The sequence below is a fragment of the Ahaetulla prasina genome, chromosome 2, assembly GCF_028640845.1.
Source record: "Ahaetulla prasina isolate Xishuangbanna chromosome 2, ASM2864084v1, whole genome shotgun sequence".
In the NCBI taxonomy this organism is placed as follows: domain Eukaryota; kingdom Metazoa; phylum Chordata; class Lepidosauria; order Squamata; family Colubridae; genus Ahaetulla; species Ahaetulla prasina.
The window spans coordinates 253,294,604-253,321,571 of record NC_080540.1 but is presented as its reverse complement, the minus strand read 5'-3'; the positions used below and the strand labels follow the sequence as shown (position 1 = coordinate 253,321,571).

Genomic DNA, 26,968 nt, shown 5'->3' with positions numbered 1-26,968 from the left:
GTCCTCAGCTCCATGAAACATAATGTTTTATCATCATATAATTCTTTTTTATTAATGTATTTTCCTTGATTCCACTGCTTCTAAAAATACTTTATGGGCTACAGAATCAGCAGGTAATCACTCTAGCTGGCTAGATTTCAGTACAAATTGTACAGAAATAACCAAATGAGCAAAAATGAGAGACCAGTGACATACTAAGCTGTTATTACAAAATTCACAACAATTTCTGTTTGCCTTAATCTCTGTGCCTTAATCTTTCAGCCTACCACCAATAAACACTGGATTGGATTTTACACTTCAAAATAAAGAGATTGTACAATATGGTTCTGTTGGCACTGGCTGCCAGGCAGTAGCCAGTAAATACAGGATTTGCAAACAATAGACTCAAATAAGGGTGAATACTAGAAAGGATTTCTTTCATTTTGAGTAAATATTAAGAAAATAGCAAGAGAAAAAGAAAATACTCCAGCCTACATCATCTCAGCCTGTTAAGAACCCCAAAATGATGGCAAATAGGCTCTCTGGAACTTGCTGACAATTGCATAATACCTTCCCAGATGGTTAGATCTCTGCCAAAGTTTACAGTTTTAGTATTCTAAAACAAAAAAAACCAAAACAAAGCAAAAACCAACATGGCAATATCTTAAGCCTGAAACTTGATTTACAGAAGATTCAGGCTGTTGGTATACTCCTTATTCACATAAACATTCTATATCTTTCAATCTTACTTAAATATAATACGTAATTATATTACGTATTATATATAATACAATAGCCTGTTTGCACATTACATTAAGAGTTATGCCATATTAGCTAAAACCCAGTTCCATATTTCAGGTAGTTTATTGTATAAAGATTTAAGTTATTTGAAAGAATAATTCAAATGTTAAATATAAATGCCAACACTCATCAAATTAATAACAGTTATTGTACTCTCATTACTGTACAATTAGGTCCTTGCATTTAATAAATTATTTAAAATTATAGGATATCTGTGGAAGTTTAAATCTGTGGCCTGAGTCTTGCATAATTGCAGTGACCATATTTTTATGGAAAAAATTAAGGGCAAAACCTGAAAGAGAGCAAATTTGAGAGAGATTCATAAGGATAAAAAAAAATGTTTATAACTTTGTTTTACAAAGGAAATTTCAAGAGTAAAACCAAGAAAATAAATAAGTAAATTATAGTATAGTATAAATCTAAAAGGCAGCTTTTTGAAATAAAGAGAGCATATAGTCACTGTATCCATAATTCAAGACTTTAATGCTAACAGCTGACACGATTTTCAGGACGTATACACAATAGTTCCTAATGCTTTTCTACTTCCTTTTATGTTTGCCTTTAGTGGTTAACTTGACCAAAAGAGGGCATATTAAATAAAAGCTGAGTAGCAGTGGATTGGCAAGACATACCATCTATTTCATTTTGTTGTGTTTTGCTTTACTAATTATTGTCCCAGAAATTCTGACAAATACTTGACATTTATTTTTTAGTTACTGTATTTCTTCAATACAATGGTTACCTGATTTCTTGTCCCTATATAAAAAAGACAAATGTATGTTTGTTCATCTGTTTTAAAACAATCAAGCGGCTATTTTTTAGTCTGATGGAAGATTATTGTACAATTCAAATATCAATATTGTAGGCACTGAAAAGAAACCAGCATCTTTTATAGCAATTTATTTTAATTCAGTTCTTAAGTTTGCCCACACATTTCATTCTTTTTAGATTAGTATTTTATATTCCTCTTTATGTTCAAATTGTGGCCTTTTAAAATCCCTGATATTTGGAATTTCATACATGTCTAAGACATATTAATTTTAACTGTCCCATTCTTTTCTTTTAGAAAACTCAGTGACTTTCAGAAATTTTATTCTGAAGCGATTCATAACTACTTAGTTTCTACCTTAAGAAAATAATTTTCATTTTGATACAAGTGAATAAATCCTTTAAGACTTAAATTGACTTCATTTTTCATCACTGAAATTACCTTTAGTTTTTTATTGAGTTTTTTGTATAACATTTGTTTCTATTTGCATTGACTTTGTGGAGGTTTTTTTGCCTTCATTGTTGTTTGTGGTTGCAGCAATAACAAGGTGATTTTATCTCTTACTGGCTGGCCACTGTTTTGTTCTCAGAATTCTATGAAAGTGTTAAGAGCACTTTAGGAATCCTTATTTTTTCTGAAATGTTCTAGAATGGCATGTTTCAGGACCTTCTAAGAAAATTAAAAAAAACACCATGCATTTGCTGAGAAAATAGTTTATTACTTCCCCTTAATGATATGACTGGAACAAATTTGAAACAAATCCAACTTATGCACACTTATTGCTTAAGTTGTTTATAACAAAAAGGCAGTTGAACTGAAGTGAACCCCCTTGGTACTTTTTCTTAATATTAAATAAAAATTAATATTTTCTTCCACTAAAATTTTAGAGCAATTGACTTCCTTGATAAGATATTACCATTATCACCATAGTTTATACTTGCAAAATGTTTCCAAGTTATTTTAAATATAGATAAACTTCAAAAAAAGTGTGTTTTCTTATTGTTCAATTCAGGTTTGCAAGCCAGTCTACTTTTTGTTACCATCTAGTTTTTTTAGTCACAGTCAATTTTTTGTTATATAAAAAGCGGTGATGATTCTTTTTTGGGAAACCCTGATATTATCACAATGTATTCAGTTTAATTTGTTCAGCATGTGATATTATGTTTAATAGGTTGGCTGAAGACATTTGATGACTACTTCAGAGATCAGACACAACATATTCTCAATAACATGGTTCTTAAACTTCAAGAAGATAAAGGAAGGAAATTTATGTGGTCTGAAATCTCTTATTTTTCAAAGTGGTGGGATGGAATAGATAGTCAGAAGAAGGATGCTGTGAAAAGGTTGGGATATTTTAATATTGTATGTATATATTTTTTTCAACCTATTATACACCCTAGTAAAACCGGATCAGTATTCATTGTCATTGTGACCCATTTTTGTATAAGTTTATAAATTACAGTGTTCTAATACATAGCTAGACTTGGACTTTATTTCTTAAAGCACAATTTAGCTTCATTTCTTTTTAATGTTATGATTAAATCACCAAGCTTCATAAGTAAACACTTTGGAATAGAAATGTTACTTATAGCTAAGGTCATTTCTGTTATAAAAATAGTGATGCTGGTTTCGTTCAAAACAAAGTTTCAATGAAATATAATTTGATTGTCTACTGAAACTCCATTATTAATATTCACTCACTCTAGACATTTAATAAAATGGGCAAGTTTCTCCCAACAGACATAGTATGAAAACTAAATCCACATTTCTCTATTGGCAGTAACTCGCATCATTTTACTTCTAAATCAGTGGAATAAATGGAAAGAATAGAGGAGAAAAAAAATGAAACAAGATAAAGGAACTATAATAGTCTTACCACGAGATCTAATTGCTTCAGTTGTAGTCTTTGCCTCTCATATCAATAAATGTCACTCTACACCTGCATGTACAGATGTATATATCGATATCTCCTGATTCATGCAATCGGGTTTCCTAGTTTCTTAAAAAGAAACTTAAGTTAGCTATTGAAGAGGTGAACCAGCGACTATATTCACCCCCCCAATCCCAATTTTAAGACTGCAGAGTTATTCTTAGAGAGTGCTTTAATTTTTCTCCCAACTTCACAAAGTCTTCAAACCATCTTGTAAAATTAGGGGTCACAAACTTTTCTAATAAAGATGATACAAGTGATTTCTTTCTTTCTTTTTTTGAGAAATGAAGTACTTGCTATCAGTATTTAAAGATAACTGGTTTTATTATTGTTTATAAACAAGCAATATTACAGATGATTTAAAAAAGTAAACATATATTTCAGGTTAATAGAAGATGGCCAATTTGAAATTGTAACTGGAGGTTGGGTCATGCCTGATGAAGCTTCTCCTCATTATTTTGCTTTAATTGACCAACTGATAGAAGGACACCAGTGGCTAGAGAAAGCTGTAGGTAAGTCCACGTAATTTTTGTGTTGTGAATTTTGCCAACTCCTCCATTTGAATACAGAAGTTTAAGCAATGAATGAATCAATTATTTTCCTTTATAAATTGTCATATACTGAGTTTGCAGTGCTAGTTTTTCTGTCTGTTGTTGATTATTCAAGTTGAGAAGAGACTGGTTTTGAAATTTGGAGCCCACCATGTTCACAGGCTGTTCTGTAAGGTGCCTCATCCTCCCAATGCTTTATTTCTGCATTTTTAAAATAAAAGGCTGCCCTGCTGCAGAGCAAAAGACTGCACTTATTTTTATTCTTAAAAAATATAAATGAAAGGAAGTCAAAATAGGTAGCATTCACTTTGTATGCCTGCATTTTTTAATGTGTCTAATTTCTTGGAAAATTTAATAATTTGTGTTTATAGAAAAAATGTAATTTTACATTTGGGGGGTTAGATAGTACCTTTGCTTCATACTTGGGTTCTTCAGTTAGTTTCTTCCTCATCCATGTAATCATGTTTCCTGTTCCACTGTAATCATGTTTCCTGTTCCACTGAAAATGAAACAAAACAAAGAGGCAACAATTTATCTTTTAGGAGTTTTTGTTTGCTTTAGAATTGACTATATATCAACCACTGCAATTTGTGCACCAGTCCCCTAATTTTGGGGATCCCATGTTAATGTGTAAGAATAAATGTTGTGTGTTTATATAGTCTGGCATTATGTTGCTTTCAACACACATTCTTTTTATTAGGAGTAAAGCCAAAATCTGGCTGGGCAGTTGATCCATTTGGACATTCACCAACTATGGCTTATCTTCTAAAACGTGCTGGATTTTCCAATATGCTAATACAGAGAGTTCATTACTCAGTTAAAAAACATCTTGCAACCCAGAAAGCACTAGAATTCTTTTGGAGACAGAGTTGGGGTAAGTATTACTTTCATGAGCTCATTGCAACAAATACTTTGGAGTCCTTGGTGCTTGTTGAGCTTTGTTGTTTGCTTGCAGACATTTCATTATCCTACTAAGTTATATCCTTAGTGTAAGTGTAGGGTTTGCTGCCTACGTAGTAGCTTGTCCTGCCAAGTTTGGTGGGGGTGTGGTTTTCCCCTTGGTCATTCTTTGAATAAGTATTGTCTTCTCCTTGATTGTTTGTCTGGTGACAATCCTTGCTTAATCAGTGCCGGCTGCTGAAGAGGATATGTCTTTTTGTTTCTACTTAGCTGCTTTATTGTCTGTTGGATGTGTGTAAATATGGTTTATTTGTATATATCTATTGATGGCTGATTTGTCTGAATGTCAAGTTTCCAGTAATTTCCTAGCATTTTTTATTTTAGCTTGGCATAAAATGCTGAAGTTTTCCAGTTGAAACTAGGGTTAATTTTGTCTGTTGTTGTTGTTAGTTGCGAAGTCATGTCCGACCCATCGCGACCCCATGGACAACATTCCACCAGGCCTTCCTGTCCTCTACCATCCTCTGGAGTCCATTTAAACTCATGCCTACTGCTTCAGTGACTCCATCCAGCCACCTTGTTCTCTGTCGTCCCCTTCTTCTTTTGCCCTCAATCTTTCCCAGCATTAAGCTCTTCTCCAGTGAGTCCTTCTTTCTCATTAGGTGACCAAAGTATTTCAGTTTCATCTTCAGGATCTGGCTTTCTAAAGAGCAGTCAGGATTGATCTCCTCTAGAACTGACTTGTTTTTTCGCCTTGTGGTCCAAGGGACTCGCAGGAGTCTTCTCCAGCACCAGAGTTCAAAGGCCTCAATTCTTTGGCGCTCAGCCTTTCTTATGGTCCAACCTTCACAGTCATACATTGCAACTGGGAATTTTGTCTACTGGTTGCTTTTTATTTGCTAAAAGCCATTAGTTTGTTTTGCCAGAATTTAATAGTGTTAAGCTCTTAGAAAAAGTATGTTCTTCATTTCCTAACAAAATGGGTGCAAATTTCAAAACCAAATACTGGAATTGAGAGTATAGCTTTAGTTCCTTCAAATATGTACTTCGGTATTATGAAGTTCTTGGTAATAAATGAGTTACAATATATATAATTATAATGTTTAACTTCTTGCAAGGAATGAACTTTTTGTGGTACAGTGTCTGTTGCCCAGAGTAATGTAGTGTCAGCTCTGAATAATCTTGTATTTTATATTTTATATTTTATCTCATATAGTGTACCTTATTTTAATTGTGATGTTTCTGACACAAATAAACAAGCTCTGAATAGACATCTTTATCAGCATTTGTGTTGTAACATAGGTTATACCGTCAAATCTGTGTTAACAAAATAGCAAGATAGTTGACTTCTTTGTTGTTTTCTGCTGTAGATAGATAAAAATTCAGATTCATCCATCCTGCACTTTTGGAGAACAGGTAGTGTTAATGAGCATGATAAATGACTTTACAAATATGTTATTTTAAGGAAGTGTAGAGGAATAGATGTTGCATTTACTCATTTTTATTTATTTATAGGGTTTTTTAATCCTCATCTTTAGTCATATGTCTTCCATAGCGAATATAAGTAGTAAAATATAATATAGCTTATAATCAAGACATAATATATGAGTGGAACAGGAGGAAGGATATGGAGAGAAACAGGTTGGATCTAGTAATAATAAGCTTAGCTGGAATCACCTGGCAAGACAAAGTTCCCAAATAGTGCAGTCTTGGAATGTGCTGGAATTTCTAGCATGTATACACTACTGAAACAGCGACGTGTACGCTGGTTTGGGCATGTCGTGAGAATGGCTGATGGTTGGATTCCGAAAGATCTCCTGTATGGAGAATTAGTGCAGGGAAAGCATCTCAGAGGGAGACCACAGCTGCAATATAAGGATATCTGCAAGAGAGGCCTGGGAATGGACATTAACAACTGGGAAACCTTGACCTCCGATCATTCAGCCTGGAGGCTAAAGACACAGCATGGCCTTCTCCAATTCGAAGAGACATTTGTTCGGCAGGCTGAGGCAAAGAAGCAGTCCCGGAACCAGCGAAATCTGGGGGCTGGGCAGGGGACAGAATGTATCTGCCCTCAGTATGGAAGGGATTGCCACTCTTGAATTGGCCTTTTTAGCCACACTAGATGCTGTCTTAGGATCTCTTTCCAGAGCACGATACCATAGTCTTTTAAGACTGAAGGATGCCAATGCAATGCAGCTGGAAATAATCAAAATAGAGTAGCAGAATGTTTGCAGGCTAGGTGATACTTGCGAGACAGCAAAAGTGAGCTGGTTTCTTACCAGGAAGCAGAGGAATACTGTTACAGTTTTTCTTTTTCTCTGTTTTGTAGTCTAATCAAATGGCTGTTGTTTAAATGATAATGGAGCAAACTTAAAACTAATCATTTTGAAATAACCTTTACAAGAGAAAGCTAAGGAGGGTGGTATTGTTATAATGCAAACTTAAGCTGTTCATTTTAAAACCTTCTTTGTGGTTTAAAACATGCAGAAGTAAACTTAAACATGAAGAAGTAGAAGTTAGTCAGGGAAATAACCTTTCAAATCGCCTTTCCGAAGTTAGTTTTTGGATGTAATGATGAAAGAAGCACATTCCTACTTATAGTCAGATACCTAAATTAAGTAATGTTTCCAGGGTTTTTAAGGCAGGTTTCTCCAAGGTTTACTATACCTTTGCTTACTAAACCTGTTTTAGCTGATGTTCTATTTAATTTGACTTTTCTAAGACATTCTGAGTCTCAGAAAGCATACTAAAGCATACTTAACAGTATGTTTATCCAGCATAACTAGATTTCTTTTAAAATTCATAGTATATAACACTATTAGACTTCTCTACACATAGAGCTCCTGACGTACTTGACTATCATTCTGGAGATCTCATATTATCAAGAATCATTTTGACTATTAAGGTGAAATCATATAAAGAGTTTGAAATTGAGTGCATGTGAATTCTTGGCATATGGCATTCATATGGCAGTCTGTGAAAGCAACAAACTGCTGTTTCAAACTAGTATTGAAACAGCACAGATTATAAGCTTCTGTTATTTCTCAGTATACCTATTAAATAAAAAGTAGCTCTAATTCTATATATGGCTGTCAATTTTAATTTTGATTATAAACTGGAAAATGACTATGGTATGTAAATACAATTTAATATTAATTTCTGTCATCTGATGAGATAGAATATTGGTTTTTTTGTGACATGACATGATCCATGGATCTAGCAACCTTGAGCATGACCAAGAGGAAAGACATATAATATATATTTTATTATATGACAGATGGCTTATAGTAAAAAAGAAAGAAAGAAAGAAAGAAAAGTATTTTTGGAATTAATTGGTGATGGAAGAAAAACTTTCTAAGGCCTGAACTTGCATGATACAGATTCTAAGAGGTCTGGTTTATGATATATGTAAAACAATTTATTTTTATATTTCTCTTGGTATTTTAATTTTAGATTTGGGATCTGATACAGATATTCTCTGCCATATGATGCCTTTCTATAGCTATGATGTTCCTCATACTTGTGGGCCAGATCCTAAAATCTGCTGCCAATTTGATTTTAAGCGACTTCCTGGGGGAAGAGTTAGTTGCCCCTGGAGAGTTCCTCCAGAAGCTATTCATTCTGGAAACGTTCAGCACAGGTAAGGGTATAAAAATATCAATCAACAACAGCAATAATGCACTAACTATAAAATGTGAACATTTTATAATTAGACAAATATGTTTTTAGCACTAATACAGCTTTGGATTTTTTAAAACATTTCAAGCATTTTACCTGGCATATGAGCCAAAACCGGATGTCAGAGTAGCTTTTGAGTTAAGTGAAAGAAGGCAGCTCACCCCATCTCATGCTTATGATCTAAAAAATGACACAAAAGGGAAAAGAAGTTAGCAGGATGGAAGATGAAAGAATTCACAGAAGATGGAAAAGTTATCTTAAAAAAAAACCAGCAGTGGTCTCAGCTATATAATTCTTAGAACCATCAGTTGAAACAGGAGGAGCCTTAAGTGTGTTGGACTGAAGAACTGTTGAGCTGTCAGTAGGACCAAAATGATAGCCTTGCTGCTGTTTGTTCTCCCCTGGATATAGCCGGATGGAATTGTAAGCAACCATATTCATTATGACAACATGATCCAGTTTCTGTCTCTCAATATCTATGTTCTGGCTTTACAACATACATTTGTAGCATTCCACGGACACATGACTGCAATTATAAAAAAAATATTTTTGCTGCAAATTGGTCTTTCCATCCAGTTTTTGGGAAAAACTGCCTATTGGGTACAATGGGTTCATTTATTGACCATAGCGTTCACTTGATGACTCCTACAAAAGTCTTAAAATCAGTTGCGGTCATTTGGTAACCCAGTTAATGACCAGCATGACTTATGACTGTAATTCGGGGCTCAATTATGGTCAGGAGCTGAGAACTATTTATAATTGCCTTAACTGTATGTACTGTATGGTAAAACCAAGAGTTGACAATTCTTCGTTAGACATTAAATCACTGTTGTCTTCTGTGGACATTTTTATCCACAATAGAAGTTGCTTTGTCAACTGAAGGAATATTACTCAAACTGATGCCTTCCAAATGTTTAGGGATTGCATCTTTGGAATTCTGAGTCAGTTTGAATGTTTCAGATTTAACATGTCTGGAGAATGCAAATAAGGCAAAATGGCAAATAAGAAAATGGATGACTGGAATATAGGTCACTTTCTGAGAAAGACACTATATATATATTTTTTATTTGCATTTATATCCTGCCCTTTTCCGAAGACTCAGGGCGGCTTACACTATGTTAAGCAATAGTCTTCATCCATTTGTATATTATATACAAAGTCAACTTATTGCCCCCAACAATCTGGGTCCTCATTTTACCTACCTTATAAAGGATGGAAGGCTGAGTCAACCTTGGGCCTGGTGGGACTTGAACCTGCAGTAATTGCAAGCAGCTGTGTTAATAACAGACTGTCTTAGTAGTCTGAGCCACCAGAGGCCCTATTATATATTATCTCACTGTTTCCTAATATGTTAATTAAACTAAAGGTTTATATTAGTGGCATGATTTTAAAAATGGGGTACTTTTTGCCATTTGAACTTTTTTTTTTTACTGGATTCTGTTTTATACTGTGAGTAACTCCGGCAGTTTCTGAAACTGAAGGGCTTCATAATTCTTTGAAGTGCTCCTAGAGCAGTTTCTTTTTCTACTCTGTGACAAAAGCTCTTGGTTTATTACAACAGGGTTGATAAAACAGAAGACTGTAGAAAAGCCTTCTTTGCATAAGTATTCAAGTTTGCATACCAGAGTAGTAATGTTTCTGTTTTCTCATTATTTTGTTTTGAATGTTCCTTGAGTTCTGGGATTATTGCATTTATTATTTTATTGTATTGCATTTATACTTTAATTATTGTTTCACTGTTTTGATCCTGACCTATCTGTAGGAGATTCTCTAAACCTATTCTTTTGGGAGTGAAGTGAAGTAATACATAAGTGCTAGTAAATAAATAAATCAACATTCAATAAGTTTTTGTTGATTGTAGAGTACTTGGGAAAATTTGTGAATATTTTAGAAGAATGAGCTATGCATAAACTTAGCCATAGATGAAGAGTGGAACTGTAATCTGTAATGTTTTATTGGATGGGTGGATGGATAGATGGATAGAGTTAAATTAATGAAATTAATGAATGCTCTGGATTTTGGATGTTCCCATTTCATTGACGTAGATTTTCTAAATCTGTTTGCTCAATCATACTGATTAAATATAAATAAGCTAAAGATCTCATCATTTTATATCAATTGAAATGAATGTTAATAAACTTTCATAGAATTGCATATTTAATTAGAAGGAGTAGATTTTAAATAGTCAGACTATGAATTCAGAAATCAAATTTGGTTGCATAAATCTTTTTTTAAAACATTAGTAATTCAATTCAATCAGTAAAATTTTGCAAATCTATTATTTTATTTCTAAGGGCATGGATGATTTTAGATCAATACAGAAAGAAGTCAAAGCTTTTCCGTACCAATATTTTATTGGCTCCACTAGGAGATGATTTTCGCTATAGTGAAAGTTCGGAATGGGATCAGCAATATCAGAATTATCAGAAGTTGTTTGATTATATGAATTCTCATCCTGAGTTCCATGTGAAGGTAAGAAGCAATGATTTTAAGACACCCATTTTATTTTTTTTTCACTAGAAATTTTTTCAAAGCTTTACATTTGCTTCTGGACTGTTGTAGCAAATAAATATATAAGTTTTTTAAAATATGATTCCTTGGGTTCTAGTGAGAGATATTGTTCTAGGGTACAGATAACCCTCGATGTATGAGCGCAATTTATTTATTATTTATTTATTTTATTTATTTTAATTGAGCCCAAATTTTTTGTTGCTAAGCAAAACAATTATTAAATGAGTTTTGGTCCATTTTACAGCCTGAATCACTGCAATTGTTAAGTTAGTAATAAGATTGTAAATTGAATCTGGCTTCCCCATTGACTTTGCTTGTCAGAAAATTGCAAAAGGTGATCACATGACCCAGGACACTGCAACCATCATAAATGTGAACTAGTTGCCAAGCATCCAAGTTTTGATCACATGACCATGGGGATGCTGCAACAGTTGTAAGTGTCAAAAATGGTTATAAGTCATTTTTTCAGTGCTGTAGTAATTTCTAATGATCACTACCTAAATGGTTGTAAGTTGATTGGAATCCTGAATAGGGTTATATAATATATGGAATTGCAGTTTTTGGCTAACAGTTTTATCTTTATTTGTACTTATTTAGAAATAAGAAACTTTTACTCCTCGATACATTGCAGAATTGTACTGTATATGCTTTATGAGTAAGTCATGTGGTTTATTTCTTCCTCAAAGAAAACTAAACCCAACTTTCAAGTAACCTCATTAAATTTTACACTAGTTGCTTCAGCTAACAGAACAATTTATCACTTTATCTTCTCCCTTAAAAAACCCCAAATCTTCACTAAACTCAAAGAAAAAAAATTATAGCAAGTCATATGACTCTTTCTTAAAAGAGTTTTACAGAGTACCACAGTTTAAAATTTTCAAAGATAAATGTGTTGTGCTGGCTTTCCATATAATTATTAGGAATATGAATGTGTCCAGATGTCAGAGTTTTACTTGTTTAACTGGAATAGAAATAGAATTTACTTTAAACACAGATACTGTATATATTTTAATTTTCAAATCCCCCAAAGTAAAGATTTATGAAGATAATAGTAAATTTTAAAACAATTATCTGTTATTACTTCATAGCTAAAACATGATGAAACTATATAAGATACAAAGTAGATTTATGTAGAATTTAAATAACCTTGAAATGATTTAGATTTGAATGAAAAGCCATTAAATTAACTGCTTCATGATTTGCTATTTCTTAAATTCATATGTAGGGAATTTTGAATTATAAGCATTTTATATTCGTAAGCACTTCTGTTCTATGTAAAACAATTAAAGATCTTTTATGGACTTCAATGATTTCATTGAAATGATTATTTATAGATGGTTGCTTTGAAATTATTTGTTGCATAACACTGTGTAGCATCTCCAAGAATTCCTTATAATCATATATAGGAAGCACATTATTTATCCTTAAGTGTAATATAGTGTTATTCACAGTTTTTGAACTGCAGTGTTTTAGTTTAGGTTTATGCAACTCTCATTCTTTCTTTTCCTTCTGTACAAAAGAGAGGGATTCTGTACATATTTTTCCTCAAGGTTTTGATGTCATTTTAAATAATATGATGGATATGATGGTTTAAGACAAACTCAGGTCATATTCAAAGTAAGTGAATTTCAAAACATGGGAATGTAAGATGGGATAGTAAACTAACTGCAGTTTGTTTAAACACACACAGATACATATAGCTTTTGTTGCATACAAAATTATGATGTTCCAAATTTTTTATATGTAATTCAGGAGTACATTCCAATCTTTAAGGCTTACTTAACTTTTAATGCTTTCTCCCTGTAAGCTTCACACAAGCAAGGATTTTGCTAGTGTGAAGAAGGCAAGGAGCATAGGCACATCAGCAATCATATCATTGTCTTCCATGTTCCCTATTGACTTGGGGAAGCTGTCACGCAACATTGAAAATGAGGATCATGTGATCCCAGCTCACTGTGAGCTGCACTGAACAGCAGGATCTGTTGATCTATTTGCTCGGTATGCAAATTGCAAGGGGTCTAACAGCAGATCCGTGATGGTTTTCAAGTGAGACAGCACTAGCCTTTCAAAGGTTTTCAATTATATCGGGAATGAAAACTACTCCTGAAGCAGCTAACGATGCTTGGGGAGCCACAAGACTGGTAACAGAAAAATTGTTCAAGTTTTATCAGAAAAAATATATGATTTTTCCTAGACAAGGTTTTGTATGAGTTTTTAAAATTTAAAAGATACAAGCTGACTCTCAAGTCGAAAGAAAGAAGTTCCTACTTCATCTGTGTCACATTCCCCATTACAGTGTTCCCCATTTGGATGATTTATTGTTTGCGTGCAAAATATATACATCAGTCTTCCCCATCTCATCTGCTCACCTGAGGAATTAACAAACTATAGTAACAAAACTGAGGTGGAAAAAGTTATTTTTGTATAGCGAAAAGAAAAATATGGGGGGAAAAAAACATAAAGTAGGTCAACCTAAAACAACAATGAGAAAATCACAGCTACAGTAGTGAAACAGTAGATTTTTCAAAGTTTACTTGAACAAAATCTGTTCTAATTGAATGCATAGTAGAGAATTTATACCACATTTTAATTTGCTTTAGGCTCAGTTTGGAACGTTATCAGATTATTTTGAAGCGCTACATAAAGCTGGCAAATTGGATGGAAAGAGCGGTAATTCAGTGTTCCCTGTTTTGAGTGGAGATTTTTTCACCTATGCAGACAGAGATCATCATTATTGGAGCGGATATTTTACATCACGACCTTTCTACAAGCGCTTTGATAGAGTTCTAGAATCATATTTAAGGTAAATAGTGTAATTTTGAATATTTATGCTCTTATGCTATCAAGTAACACATGCTTTTGTAATTATGTTGTTATATTTCTATGTCAATCCAATAGCATTTATTACTTATAGATTCTACAATAGAACATTGCAACAAATCTTGGCCTAAATATTAACTATTGTGGAATATTATAAAAGCTCCTACATAATTAATATCTTCTACTGTAATAAAGAAGAGAGAGAGAGAAATAGATCTCTATCTCTATCTATCTATCTATCTATCTATCTATCTATCTATCTATCTATCTATCTATCTATCTATCTATCTATCTATCTATCTTATCTATCTATCTGAGAGAGATGGCCTTTATAGAATAGGTATGATTACTAATATTACAAGATAGATTAATTAACTTTTATTTTTTATTATGTTGTGCTTCTATTCAAGAACTGTTTCTTCCATAGTTTCTCTCTTTTCCCCAAAATTTTATTTCATTTTGTTAACGCTTTATACTTTTTCTAATAGATGACTTTTTGTTTGTATTAAAATCCTGGAATTTCTTTTGATTTTTTGTTTTGACTTTGTTTTCCAGACAATGAAATACTTCTCCTTGCCAAGCAATGAATATTATAATGTCAAATGTTTTTTTCAGATCCCAGTTTAAAAATTGTAGGAGAAAGTACATATCCACCTGTTGGGTAATTGCAGTTAAATCTATTAAACATTCTATTAAACATTCTCTGATGTGCTCAACAACTTGATGTGCTCAACTATTTTTGTTAATTTAATTACATCATGAATTCTAGATTTTTAAAATAATCATTTAATTTAAAGTACATTTATACCACTTTTCATTGCAGTTAATCCTGAAGCAGTTCACAAGCCTGTAGATTGGAACAAAACACTCCATTAATAAGTTTGGGGGCATATAATGATTATAGGTAATCAGCCTACAAAAGTGGGTTTTTAAAACCCACTTTTAAAAGCTTAAGACATTCAAACACATAATTCCAAAAGATATGTAAACAATATTCATTTCTTTTACTTTTTCCATTTCTCATTTTGATAGGTTCTAAGTTAGCAACATTCAATAGAAATTCTCAGATCTTAGGGAAAGGGAACTGTTGTGGCTGTGAGAGTCAAAATGTGTGATTGTCAAAAAGTACATGCAAAGCATTTAGAAAGGTATTTCCCACGAGCAAAATACTAGTTCATCAAGTTGTGAACATACAGAAGTAATACAGTTGCTTTGACCCCCAGGAAATAGAAGTGTAGAGACAACCAAAGAAAATGGTTGTGTCATCATTTTGGGATTTTCAAATGCTATTCATGTGTCATCCACTCCAAAAGATTATGGTAATTATGATGATGACAAATGTTAAATTTATACTTTGTCAAAAAGCCCAATGAAGTAAGTCAAATCCAATTTTAGGTTTAAAGGAATTGTTCGTTTGTAAAATGTTTACATTTCTTGAATTCCAGTCACTTATCCATTGAACAATATTATAGAAGGCCTAAGATACCAGAATATAGATATATTCATACTTAATGCATGCCGGACTTTGCTTTTGAAGCAAAGTTTTTTGGGTTTTTTTATGAGGGTGAGCTTTCCATATGTGGAAGGATCAAAATAATGCCTCTAATCAAATATTTTCCTAACACATCTAACAGCACTTGAGTGATTATATGAAATGTAACTCAAAATTGCAAATGTTGTCCAACTAAACATATATTTATTTAGCTAATTATTCTATAATAAGCAATCTCTTTAATTTCAGAACTGCAGAAATTCTATATTCTTTGGCTGTGGTACAATCCAAAAAGTTTGAGAAAACAAAAATGTTTCCTTCAGTAGACTACTATAGATTGCTGACAGAGGCGAGAAGAAATCTGGGACTTTTTCAGCATCATGATGCTATCACAGGAACTTCAAAAGATTGGGTGGTTGTAGATTATGGCACAAGGTAAGGATTAAAAGTCTTAAAGAGTCTCGACAGGTTCTATTCTTTAAGGTAAATCTAATTATGGTATCTGGAGTCTTATTTTATATCACTAAATATTGTTTGCTTGCTTTAAGTTTAAGCAGTCTAATGTTTGCATGTCAATTTTAATACACAAAATAATTCTTGGCAAATTTAACACAAAAATATTAGAATTTAGTCTTCATAATTGGTGTATTTATTTTATTCACAGGCTTTTTCATTCATTAATGAACTTGAAGGAGATCATCACTGAATCCGCTCACATTCTTATTCTGAAGGACAAAGAAATGTATAGCTACAACGCAGCAACACCATTCTTTACAATGGTGGGTTTCACAAAGCAGCTAATGTGATCACGGTTACTGTAACAGAAGCCATAAATTGTGCTGATGAAAAGATAGCTTTATATAAATATAAATTTGAACTGGTCTTTAAGCAGGAAGTAGAACAGCAGAACCTTTATGTATACAGGAAACATGCATATATGCACATCATGTCTTGTCACACTCCCAGGATCTATTTTCATAACTTCCCTGTTTCCACCTTAGCCTTTTTTTGGGTGGGGGAGGACAGAACGGTCAGCTGGAGTACTTTACTTTAAAGCAAACTGCCTGTTTTATTTTTTAAGAATACTTCTACGTCTTTGTGAGTTTAATACTTGTTCATAGGAAAGAAAGGTGTTAATGAAAGGAAATGTTTATTTTGCTTTGAAAAACAATGTGAGGTAAAACATAGAGGCGATATTCTGGAAACTTTGGTGCTGCATGGGAGTTGTATTATGAACTCCCAAAAATGGCATTTCCATTGAACATACAATCTGAAAATAAAATCTGAAATAAACTCTTCAGACTAATTTACAAAAAAATTACACTTTGTGACGGTCTCAGTTTCAAATATCCTTGCTTGGTTAGATGTTGGCTGTATTTCTCTTGGGTTGCTTTGGGCACAATGGATTCGTTTTGTATCTCACAATTGACTGAGATAAATGCAGGGGTGAAGTGCTCCCGGTTCGCACCGACTCCCCCGATTAGGTAGCGATGGCAGCTGCTGGTTCGGAGGACCGGTAGCAAAAATCCCTGGCCCCGCCCCTCTGCCTCTGCTGAGCCGCACCATCAGCAGAGGTGTTTTGTTTTTTTAACTTTTAAAAGTTTTTCTTCAGCTGAAACATGCCTTGAAAAGTAAAAAAAAAAAAAACCTCTGATGATCGCGGGGCTGAGCAGAGATCATCAGAACACTTTAAAAGTTTTTTTTAAAAAAACCTCTTCAGCTGAAGGGGAAAAGAAAAAAGAAAAAAACACGAGGTTTTAAAAGCCTCCTCTGGCAATCCCAGAGGAGTTTCCTGATCCTCACAGGCTTTTAAACTCACTTTTTAACAGCCCCCACTTACAAGAGCCCCCACCCAGGCCCAGCCAATTTCCCCTCCTCACTTACCTATAATTACTGCTCTTTCAGGCTGGCAACGGCATGTTTTCTTCAGCTACTGAAGGGAAAAAAAAAAGCTTGCTTTGACTTCCTGCTTTGCTGGCTGAGGAACTCTGGGATTTGAAGTCCACAATAAAATAAAATAAAATAATAAAATATTTGTGCAGCTTTCTGAGATTTGGTGTTTCTGTAGTGTTTCACTCTAACTACACAAACACACAAAATCTCAGAAAGCTGTATATGGCATTTTGTGAGTGTGTGTGTGAGTTTGTGTGTGTAAAGTATGAAGTTTTTTGAGCTTTTTGTGGCTGTGAAGTGTGAAGTACAGCTGCTTTTAAATTGTGTGTGAGTCAGTTGTGTTGTGTTGTGTGTGTGTAAAGTGTGAAAGTTGGTTTTTGATACCTCTTATTGTTTTTTATACTTTGTTTATTATTTTTATTATTTATTGTTATTGGCCATGCCCACTCAGTCATCTGACCACCAAGCCACGCCCACCAATTAAGCCACGCCCACAACCGGTAGGGAAAATTTTTAGATTTCACCCCTGGATAAATGTTTTGGTGTGCGTCTCCCTTTACCCAACTGAATAGGTTTTCCTCATTCCTGAGGAGGAAGATTGATTTTTGTCGGGCATTTTCTCCAGCAACATTGTTGCTCACTCAGCACAGATAAAGCCTGACTAGAACTTAAAAAGAAGATTTGGAATTTAGACATGTAAAATGTCAAAGCCAAAATCACCAACTCTCATTATAGGACAACTGCAGGCTCTCTTGGACTGTTCCTAGCTCTGGTTTTTGTTTCATATATTGCATCAGTAATTAACCAAAATACTTTCCCTCCTGGTAGGATATTACTCAATCTTCACAAGACTCTTTGCCACATAAGACTGTCATACAGCTGGGAAAACAGCCAAGGTAAATATTTGGTTCTTTAATATTTAAAAATATCTAAAAATGTTAGATGTTTCTGTGTTGTATATGTGTGAATGGTAAAGCATGCATAGTCAGCACAATCATCATTTGCTCTAGTTTATCCATTTCCAGCATTTGCCCTTCCTAGTATGTGGCCCAAACCCAGATCACTTGCTCAGATGTTACTTCTGATTAGCAATAGACCAATTTCTGTTATAATTGGTTAAGTTAACTATGTCATTACTGAAGAACCCCTGACTATGAAATAATGCTTCTTGAATAAATAAATGCTTAGATTCATAAAAATAATTTGAGTTGCATCTATAGTTCTATAAAGCAAAATTCTACAAAAACAAGCTGTCATCATAGTAAGATGTGCAATTTTTGCTTCTGGGAAATTGGATACTTTCCAAGAGAATATGCAGTTTCATTGGAGACAGTAAACGGAAAAGAAGACTAGTGAATTTCCATTCTCTTTTCCAATAAAAGTTATTTTCATTTGTACACTGTCAGCATTGAACTTTTTTATTTTAATTGTAAAAGTGTGTGCTTTAATGTATCTTGCTTTGGTAGCCCATCAATTGATGATAATAATACAATTTAAATCAATTCAAATGTTTGTTGCATTTGAACTACTACTTGTATAAAACAAACATAAGCCAGAAACAAAGGAAATGCTAAGAAAAATATTTACAACACAAACATCTTTTATTGGTTGTGAAAGAGTAATAAAGGCACATTTAGAGGTCATTAAGACAAAAAAATGTTTAAAACATTCAAATACTAAAACAATATTTAATATAAATCTAAAATGTCTGACTTTAAAGCAATCTTTAAAACTTAACTTTTCTATTGATTTTATTTTTTAATTTAATCTTTAAATTGAAAGATTGATTATTATAGTGTTTCAGAAAATGTACTTGATATTATTGGTTTTATATTAAGATTCAATCAATTTCATTAAGAAACAGTAGCAACATGAAATGAAGAAGGCTACCAATGTCTTTCTTAGCCAATTGATACAATATGATAAACCAAAATATGAGCTGCATCCTGTTGTGCTTTGCATTTTCTCTTTCTGCAAGTAGTCTTGGGTAATAACATCACATATTGCTTTCTTCATACAAAAAAAACCTGTCTACAATTTGTTAGCTTTTTTTCTGCTCATGTGAAAAGCAAGTAATGCAATTAGAGCATCGGACATCAACTTGTAGCATGTTCACAAAGCTTTATATCACTCATAAATAAGATGAGATGCATGCACATTACATGGACCACAGCGAAATAAAGTAAATTAGATTAAGCCTGACTATTGAAAATTAATCATTGCTAACAATGGAAGTTAAAATAAAATATTTTAACTCCTAAGGGCCACAAGTAATGAGAATAGGATTATAAGAGTTAATTCTTTGAAAACTTGCTCACATTCTGTTGTTGTTGTTGTTGTTGTTACTATTATTGTCATCTAAAAATATATGTCATCTGACTCCTAGCTATAGATGAAAGCAGAGATTTAAAAATACTTGCTTTTGCTAATATTGCTAATAGTTTATGGCTCAGTGCAATGGAAAATGTGTGTGTAACTTGCTGTGCATATTTATATAACCTTTCTATTATAGTATTCCCAACTTGTATGGCCAATGGACACATTTTGACAACATTGTTCTAGGCATGGTAGTTGCTTTGCATTTGGGGGGGGGGTTGTCCATTCACAGAACCACATGGCCCAACACAGATAAGAGGGCATGAAGCTGAAAAGGGACCAAAGTGGAGGGCTGTAGGCACAATAATGAGAACCATAGATCTAATAGGGTCTCAGAGGTAAACATAGTTGGATGTATTCTTTCTTACAGTTTTGTTTAGATATAAATAGCAGATGTGACAGCATATAGTTTTAGGTACAATAAAAATGAAAAAGATACCAATTGCACTGTAACCAAAGAAAAACTAGTTCTGAAATAGACTTGTTTGCACATTTGTTGAACAAATGATCTGTGATGTCATTATTTAAGATGAATATTACCGTAATACTGTAAGAATTATTACAAGTGCTATGACCCTATGGGCAAAAGTAGTACAGGTAGTTCTCAACTTATGACCACAATTATGCCCAGAATTTGTGTTGCTAAGTGAAAAATGTGTTAAGTGAGTTTTGGCCCATTTTATGACTTTTCTTGCCACAGTTGTTAAGTAAATCACTGTAGTTGTTAAATTAGTATCACGGTTGTTAAGTGAATCTGGCTTCCCCATTGACTTTGCTTGTCAGAAGGTTGCAAAAGATGATCACATAAACCCAGGACACTGCAACCGTTATAAATATGAACCAGTTGTCAAGCATCCAAATGTAAATCAGTGACCGTGGGGATGCTGCAATGATCGTAAGTGTGAAAAATGGTTATAAATTACTTTTTTCAGTGCCATTGTAACTTTGAACAGTCATTAAATGAACTGTTGTAAGTCGAGGACTACCTGTATTATACTGGGATTTTTTTAAAAAAAAATAGAAAATATATTGTATGTACTTATAAAGTTTAAGATTCAGAGGTCATTCATAAGTTGTAGGTAAAATTTCGCTATGTGCTTTTGATCAAACTGCAAGATTCAAAATGATGCTCAATTATATTGAAGCCTTTCCTTTCCTTTCCTTTCCTTTCCTTTCCTTTCCTTTCCTTTCCTTTCCTTTCCTTTCCTTTCTTTTTTGAGATTTTTTTCCAACATTTTCAAATATGTTTTCAATCATTTAGGGATTAGAGATTATTATTTTTATAGACAGCAATATGTGTACGTTGTTTTTTTTAGGATTCCAGGCTGCATTATGACCTTCATTTCTTTTGGTACCATTTATGGATGGTACTATAATTTGTGAAATAATTCATATATTTTTATGATGATCTGTGGATTTTGCCAATTGTTTCTCCTGTTTTATCAGGAGAAAGGAAGCAAACTGTCTCTCTTTGAAGATCTTGCTAACTTACCAGTTATATATTAATGCTTCTTGAAGAGATTATGTTTTAGCATTGAGGATTTTGCATTCAGTTATGCTGCAATGCATGTTTGATGCAGTTCAGTTTTGCTAGTAAAAAAAGTTGAATGACATAATGATTAGGCATATTGGTATGAATTTTTCATGGAAGTATCTTTGATACTAGAGGTAAGTAATTTATTTTCCTTGTAAAGGTTAATGCTTGCAGTTGTCTGTTTCTGGGAAATTACTTAGGGCATTTTTAAAAAAAACATCTCTGTTGTTTTTGTTAGCATGCAATCAATGCAACAGTTCCACCAGATTTTTGTAGTTTTCCTGAAAGTCCATAAAGGGAGGTATTTTTGCAAATGAAAATTTCAGTGCACCATCCCATTGCTTAGGATCATACCAAAGTAGACTTTTTTCCCCTTGCCAAAGTGGCAGTAAGAATAAAACATAATTTGAATGAAATTTTGGAGAGCACTTTAATGCTGGAATAGGCCAAGCCACACTTCTAATTCTAGGAAAAAAAATGTTCTGACTGGAAATTTTTTTCTTCAGGGTCTTTCTGGCTGATCGAAACAGGAGAACAATTTTAAATTTTTGAAGGAAGAATCAATTCCAGCATAAACCCAGAGGCCAGTGCCACAAAGAAGTGCTCTGAATGGTGAGAGCAGCATAGCTGCCTATTGCCTCTAAAACAGAGGTAGTTGTTCAGTTTTTCCAAGTTCTCCAGGAATTTAAATGGGGAAAAACTTCCTTCAATAAACCTGCCACTATGCTTCAGGATTTTTTTTTTATTTTTTAAATTCATTTGTGATGAGTTATATCTGGTCACTGTCTTCCACATGAGTGGTGTTCTGTGCTAAATGGAATGAGAAGCGTCTGTTGTGAGCGTGATGCTTTGTTATCGTAACTGTGATGCTTTGATTATTATAACTATGATATTATAGGTGGCATAATATCATATACATGCTCTAAAAAAGTATGATAGATTTGTGTTAGTCATAGCTACAGTGTGCATACTGTTATGTATCTGAAATGCAAACTTATTAACTGGAATCTCTGTATAGAAATCTTGTGGCTTTATTTTTCTTTTCCAAAATTGCAAACATATATTTGAAGACTACTAAAAAGATGTATTCCTTCTGCTTATAGCAATTTTACTTAGACTTATATTCCGCTTCACAGTGCTATACAGCCCTCTCTAAGCAGTTTACAGAGTCAGCATACTGCCCCCAACAATCTGGGTCCTCATTTTACCAACCTCAGAAGGAGGTTGGTAAATCAACCTTGTTCTTAGCTTTTAATTTTTCTCTATTCCCCAAAACATTTCTCTCCATGATAAATTAGATTCCCCCAGTTAATTTATGTTCAGGTGTCATAAATTAATTTAGTGACTTTTTCTTGGTGATTCTGTTCAAAATAGAATATTATACAATTCATCCTCAGCTTATGACCAGTCCTTTAATGACTGTTCAGAGTTACAACAGCCTCAGGAAATGTGCTTTCCGTCATAAAATGCTGCATGCTCCCTCCCTTCCCAGCATGGTCACATGATTGGATTTCAGGTACTTTGCATCTAGCTGAGAATTTAAGACTGGCTGTAGCTACTTGCAGTCACGTGACCAAGTTTGCAACATTGTGGCCAATTTTCAGTATTTTTTGCCCATTGAGAGAATGATTTGCTTAATGACAACTGTAAAAACAGTCATAAAATCAAATCTGGTCACTTGGGTGCCTTGACTTCTGACCATCATGACTTCTGACCAAAATTTCAGTTCCAATTTCAGTCGTAAGTCAAGGATTACTTATATTGCTCTTTATTTTCTGCATCATTATTAGTCAGATTGAAAGTTTTCCCATCTCCTCAGTTTGTGTGATACACAGATTATCTATATATTAGCATATAGATTGCATGTCTCTTAGATACAGAAATATATACATTCCAGTTTGTATCAGTGACAAGGTACTAGAATATATCTAGGTTCATATAATCAGTGGGGATATGAATTACAGTTTTAAATCAGCAAAATAGAATTAATCTTCATTTGAGAATGTAAACTTTTTTAGATATGTAACTATATAATAAGAGTCTTTATGGATTCCAGCATTCTATTCTGATAATGGCCAGTAACATTCCTATTATAAGCTACCGTATAAAAAAGAATATTAACTTAATAGTACTCTTCTGATTTAATTTTAAAGATGCTACATTCTTCTTCCTGAATTTCCCAACATTCAGTTATATTTGATCCTGGATTTATTATTATATGAATGTTCTTATCTGCTTTTGTAAATAAGAGTACAGTATAAACAATCTTAAAAGTTGGAATTAATTATATTATAGTGCCTGATTACACTAGCATCCATGGATCTTATATTACCTATCCTGGTGTAAAACATTTACATAGGCAAAGCATAGAACAGAAAATCTGCTTGAATGATTTCTATGTAGATCTTTGTATTATTTTGTTGTCTTGGTTCTTAATAAAATTGTGTACTTCTAGACATTGATAGAGGATTTGGTGATACAGGTTCAGTCACAATTATGCTACTTGGAGCTATATTGCTAGTAAATTCATGCACATTATCTATCCACCCACCCATCCATTCATCCATCCATTTTCACACTGTCTATTATATAATATCACCCTTTTTATTTTTCTGGAGGTATTTTCAGAAGAATACATATCAAAGCAGATGTTTTCTGTCTGATATGGCCTGATTAATTTTATAGGTATATCAATTTTGTGGAATGCATCTTACTCTTGAAACTTAGTTGCTTTTATTCTTTTGTTTTCTGTCAGTATAGAATACACACAAACAATCTCAATATATTCATTTTGACCTTTGCAGCTGGTACTTGTACAAATTTACAGAGGAAGTATTTCTGTAATGAAACCAATTGTGGAAGATGATAACAAGACGAGAATGGTGCCAGAAATGCCATGTCTAGATATACTATTATAATAATAAAACTATTTTTTTCTGGTAATTTGTATAAATATAGAGTTAAGTTTAGAGTTTCATGTCCATTGATATACTAATTGTGGTTTTAACAGTGCAAAGCATTTCTGTAGCTATCTTTAGATTCACCAGATTTGTTAGTTCCATTTGGATAATCCCCAGAATTTAAGTTTTAGACCCAATATATCTGGATGCTGCCAAGTCAGCAAGCTGCTAAGCGGTGGGTTGAGTCTGGCGAGTTTCCTTCATTGGAGGATGTTTACTTTGGAAAAGCTTAATTTTGTCCAATCCTGCTATGAATTTATTTCATTTTTTAAAAATAACGGTACATTTATGCATTGTAATTTTTTAAGCAGTGTTATATAAGTCTATTGAATATATCCTACAACAGAATTACATAGTCCTCAATTTATGACTGGTCGCTTATTCAAAGTTACAATGTGTGTCCCTCCCCCCAAAAGCTACTTAAAACCTGGTTTTGAAGTTCGAATGGCTGCCTCACCCCCATGGTCACGTGACCACATTTTGGATGGTTGGCAACTGGCCCTCATTTACAGCCATTTGCAGTATCCCATTGTTATGTGACCGCAATTTGTGATATTTTTGGTGCTTACTTCTGGCTTGCTTGACAATCACAGTGTTTGCTTAACAACTGCCAAAAAAAAAAGATGTAAAGTTGGGTGGGTCATGTGATGACCTGCTGTGTTGGCCATCATGGCTTACAGCCATAATTTGCAGGCCTAATTATGATGGTCAGTCAAGGACTCCCTGTACTAATTCATCTTGATCAGGGACTTATTTATATATCCTCAAAATATATAAAACTATGGGTTTTTTTAAAATAAAAAACAGGCTGGGTTCATACAACATAAGCCATATTTATTTCATGTAGTCAGATGGAATAATAAGTAAAGTGTAGATTATTTTTGGACAATAAATAATCATTTGAAACTGTTGATGCAGTTGCTTTCTTTTGTTGTTCTTCTGTTCCATCGTGTCTGATTCTTAAACATTGTCTAGACAAGTCCTGCAATTTTCTTGGCAAGGTTTTTCAAAAGAGGTTACTTTTTGCCATTGCATCATCGCTAGGACTGAGAGACCCAAGGTCTCGCTAGGACCCAAGGTCAACCAGTTGATTTTCTGCCAAAGGCAAAACTAGAATTTAAAATTTCCTGATTTCTAGCCAGATGCTTTAACTACTAAACCAAACTGGCTCTCAGTTTAGGAATGTTTAGGAATGTATAGTAACAAGAACCCATTTTTTATACTTTAGGTGCTTTCCCCAACCATTTAGGCCATCAATAGAAGTGCATAGAAGAGATAAAAGTGGTGAAGAGAAATCATGAATTTCTCATCAGCAGTCATGAAACAATTTATGACTGCTTTATTTCTCTACAAGATTGAATCTGATTAATGTCTGGCTTGCTCAAACTATACATAAAGTAAATTATGGCTTAGTCCAGTCATGAACCCAGTCATGACTATAATTGATCCAATTTCTAATGATTTCTTGTATCTGTGGAATTTATTTTTTAGTGAAGCAGAATTATTTGACCAAATTACAAGGTTTATCAATTTTCTTCCAGGCACGTTTTGATTTATAACCCTTTGGAACAAGAACGTTCATCGGTGGTTTCACTCTATGTGAATACACCTAGAGTTAAAGTACTCTCTCCATCTGGAAAAGCAGTTGTGGTCCAACTTAGTGCAGTATGGGATGGAACATCTAAAATATCACATGATACATACCAGGTAAGCTATTTTAATACATATGTCTGCATGTTCTAAAGCAAACTTAATTTTGGAAAATGTTCTACTAATTGAAAACTAAAAAAAAAAATACTACATCAATAATTTATTAATGTTGATAAAGAGTATCTTCTGGATTGTCTTTTAAAAAATTCAAATACAAACAAAAAAATCTCCCTTAGTGCCTCCATTCTGAGGCCCTGAAAGTTCTGGAACTTTTACAGTTAAATCCTAAGAACCTTTACTTAGACATAAAACTTAATGGGATTAATGGATCTATTTTCAAATTAAAAACTCAATGTGGGATTGCAATTTAAAAAACAATATTGATAAACTGATAGATTTCCCCCCCATTTCAACAGTTTAAATTTGAATTTTATAAGAAGATCAGAGTACAGATTTGTTGGTGCAGTTATTTTTTTAACTAGATGTTTTATATAAAAGTATGCAAATAACTTTTTTGTGGTAGGAAAAAATAACTTTAATTTCACTTTGATTAATGTATTAGTTAAACAGATGTTCATACTTACTGGTGCTATATGCTTTGTATTTATTATGTCATGTAATGGGTTATATAAAGCAAGTAGGTTGTATTTTGTCTACTTGAAACATACAATTTATTTATTTATTTATTTTTTTACATTTATATCCCGCCCTTCTCCGAAGACTCAGGGCGGCTTACAGTGTGTAAGGCAATAGTCTCATTCTATTTGTATATTTACAAAGTCAACTTATTGCCCCCCCAACAATCTGGGTCCTCATTTTACCTACCTTATAAAGGATGGAAGGCTGAGTCAACCTTGGGCCTGGTGGGATTTGAGCCTGTAGTAATTGCAGGCTGCTGTGTTTTAATAACAGGCTATCTTGCAGCCTGAGCCACCACGGTCTGAAACATAAAAAAATTTAAACTATTAAGTATAATATTTTGAGTTTATTTTCTTTTGACCAGATTAATTTATCATTTTTATTATACCAACTTATTTTACCTGTATAATTCTTAAAATAGGAAATAAACATATTTTAGTGATATCTGTGACAAAAGACTACTTAGGAAGTTGCAGCTGTAA

The 26,968-nt window shown here is 33.3% G+C and overlaps 1 protein-coding gene across 2 annotated transcripts in view; it reads left to right on the top strand.

Annotated features, from left to right (window-relative positions):
* MAN2A1 (mannosidase alpha class 2A member 1) overlaps positions 1-26,968 on the top strand; it is a 59,698-nt gene that overhangs the window by 17,407 nt on the left and 15,323 nt on the right. For both annotated transcript variants that reach the window (XM_058167798.1, XM_058167799.1), the window contains exons 4-13: positions 2,721-2,892; positions 3,864-3,991; positions 4,731-4,904; positions 8,387-8,573; positions 10,906-11,083; positions 13,723-13,925; positions 15,684-15,869; positions 16,099-16,213; positions 18,156-18,223; positions 25,739-25,904. In XM_058167798.1, coding sequence (XP_058023781.1) covers positions 2,721-2,892; positions 3,864-3,991; positions 4,731-4,904; positions 8,387-8,573; positions 10,906-11,083; positions 13,723-13,925; positions 15,684-15,869; positions 16,099-16,213; positions 18,156-18,223; positions 25,739-25,904 — 1,577 coding nt within the window. The remainder of the gene's footprint in view (positions 1-2,720; positions 2,893-3,863; positions 3,992-4,730; positions 4,905-8,386; positions 8,574-10,905; positions 11,084-13,722; positions 13,926-15,683; positions 15,870-16,098; positions 16,214-18,155; positions 18,224-25,738; positions 25,905-26,968) is intronic.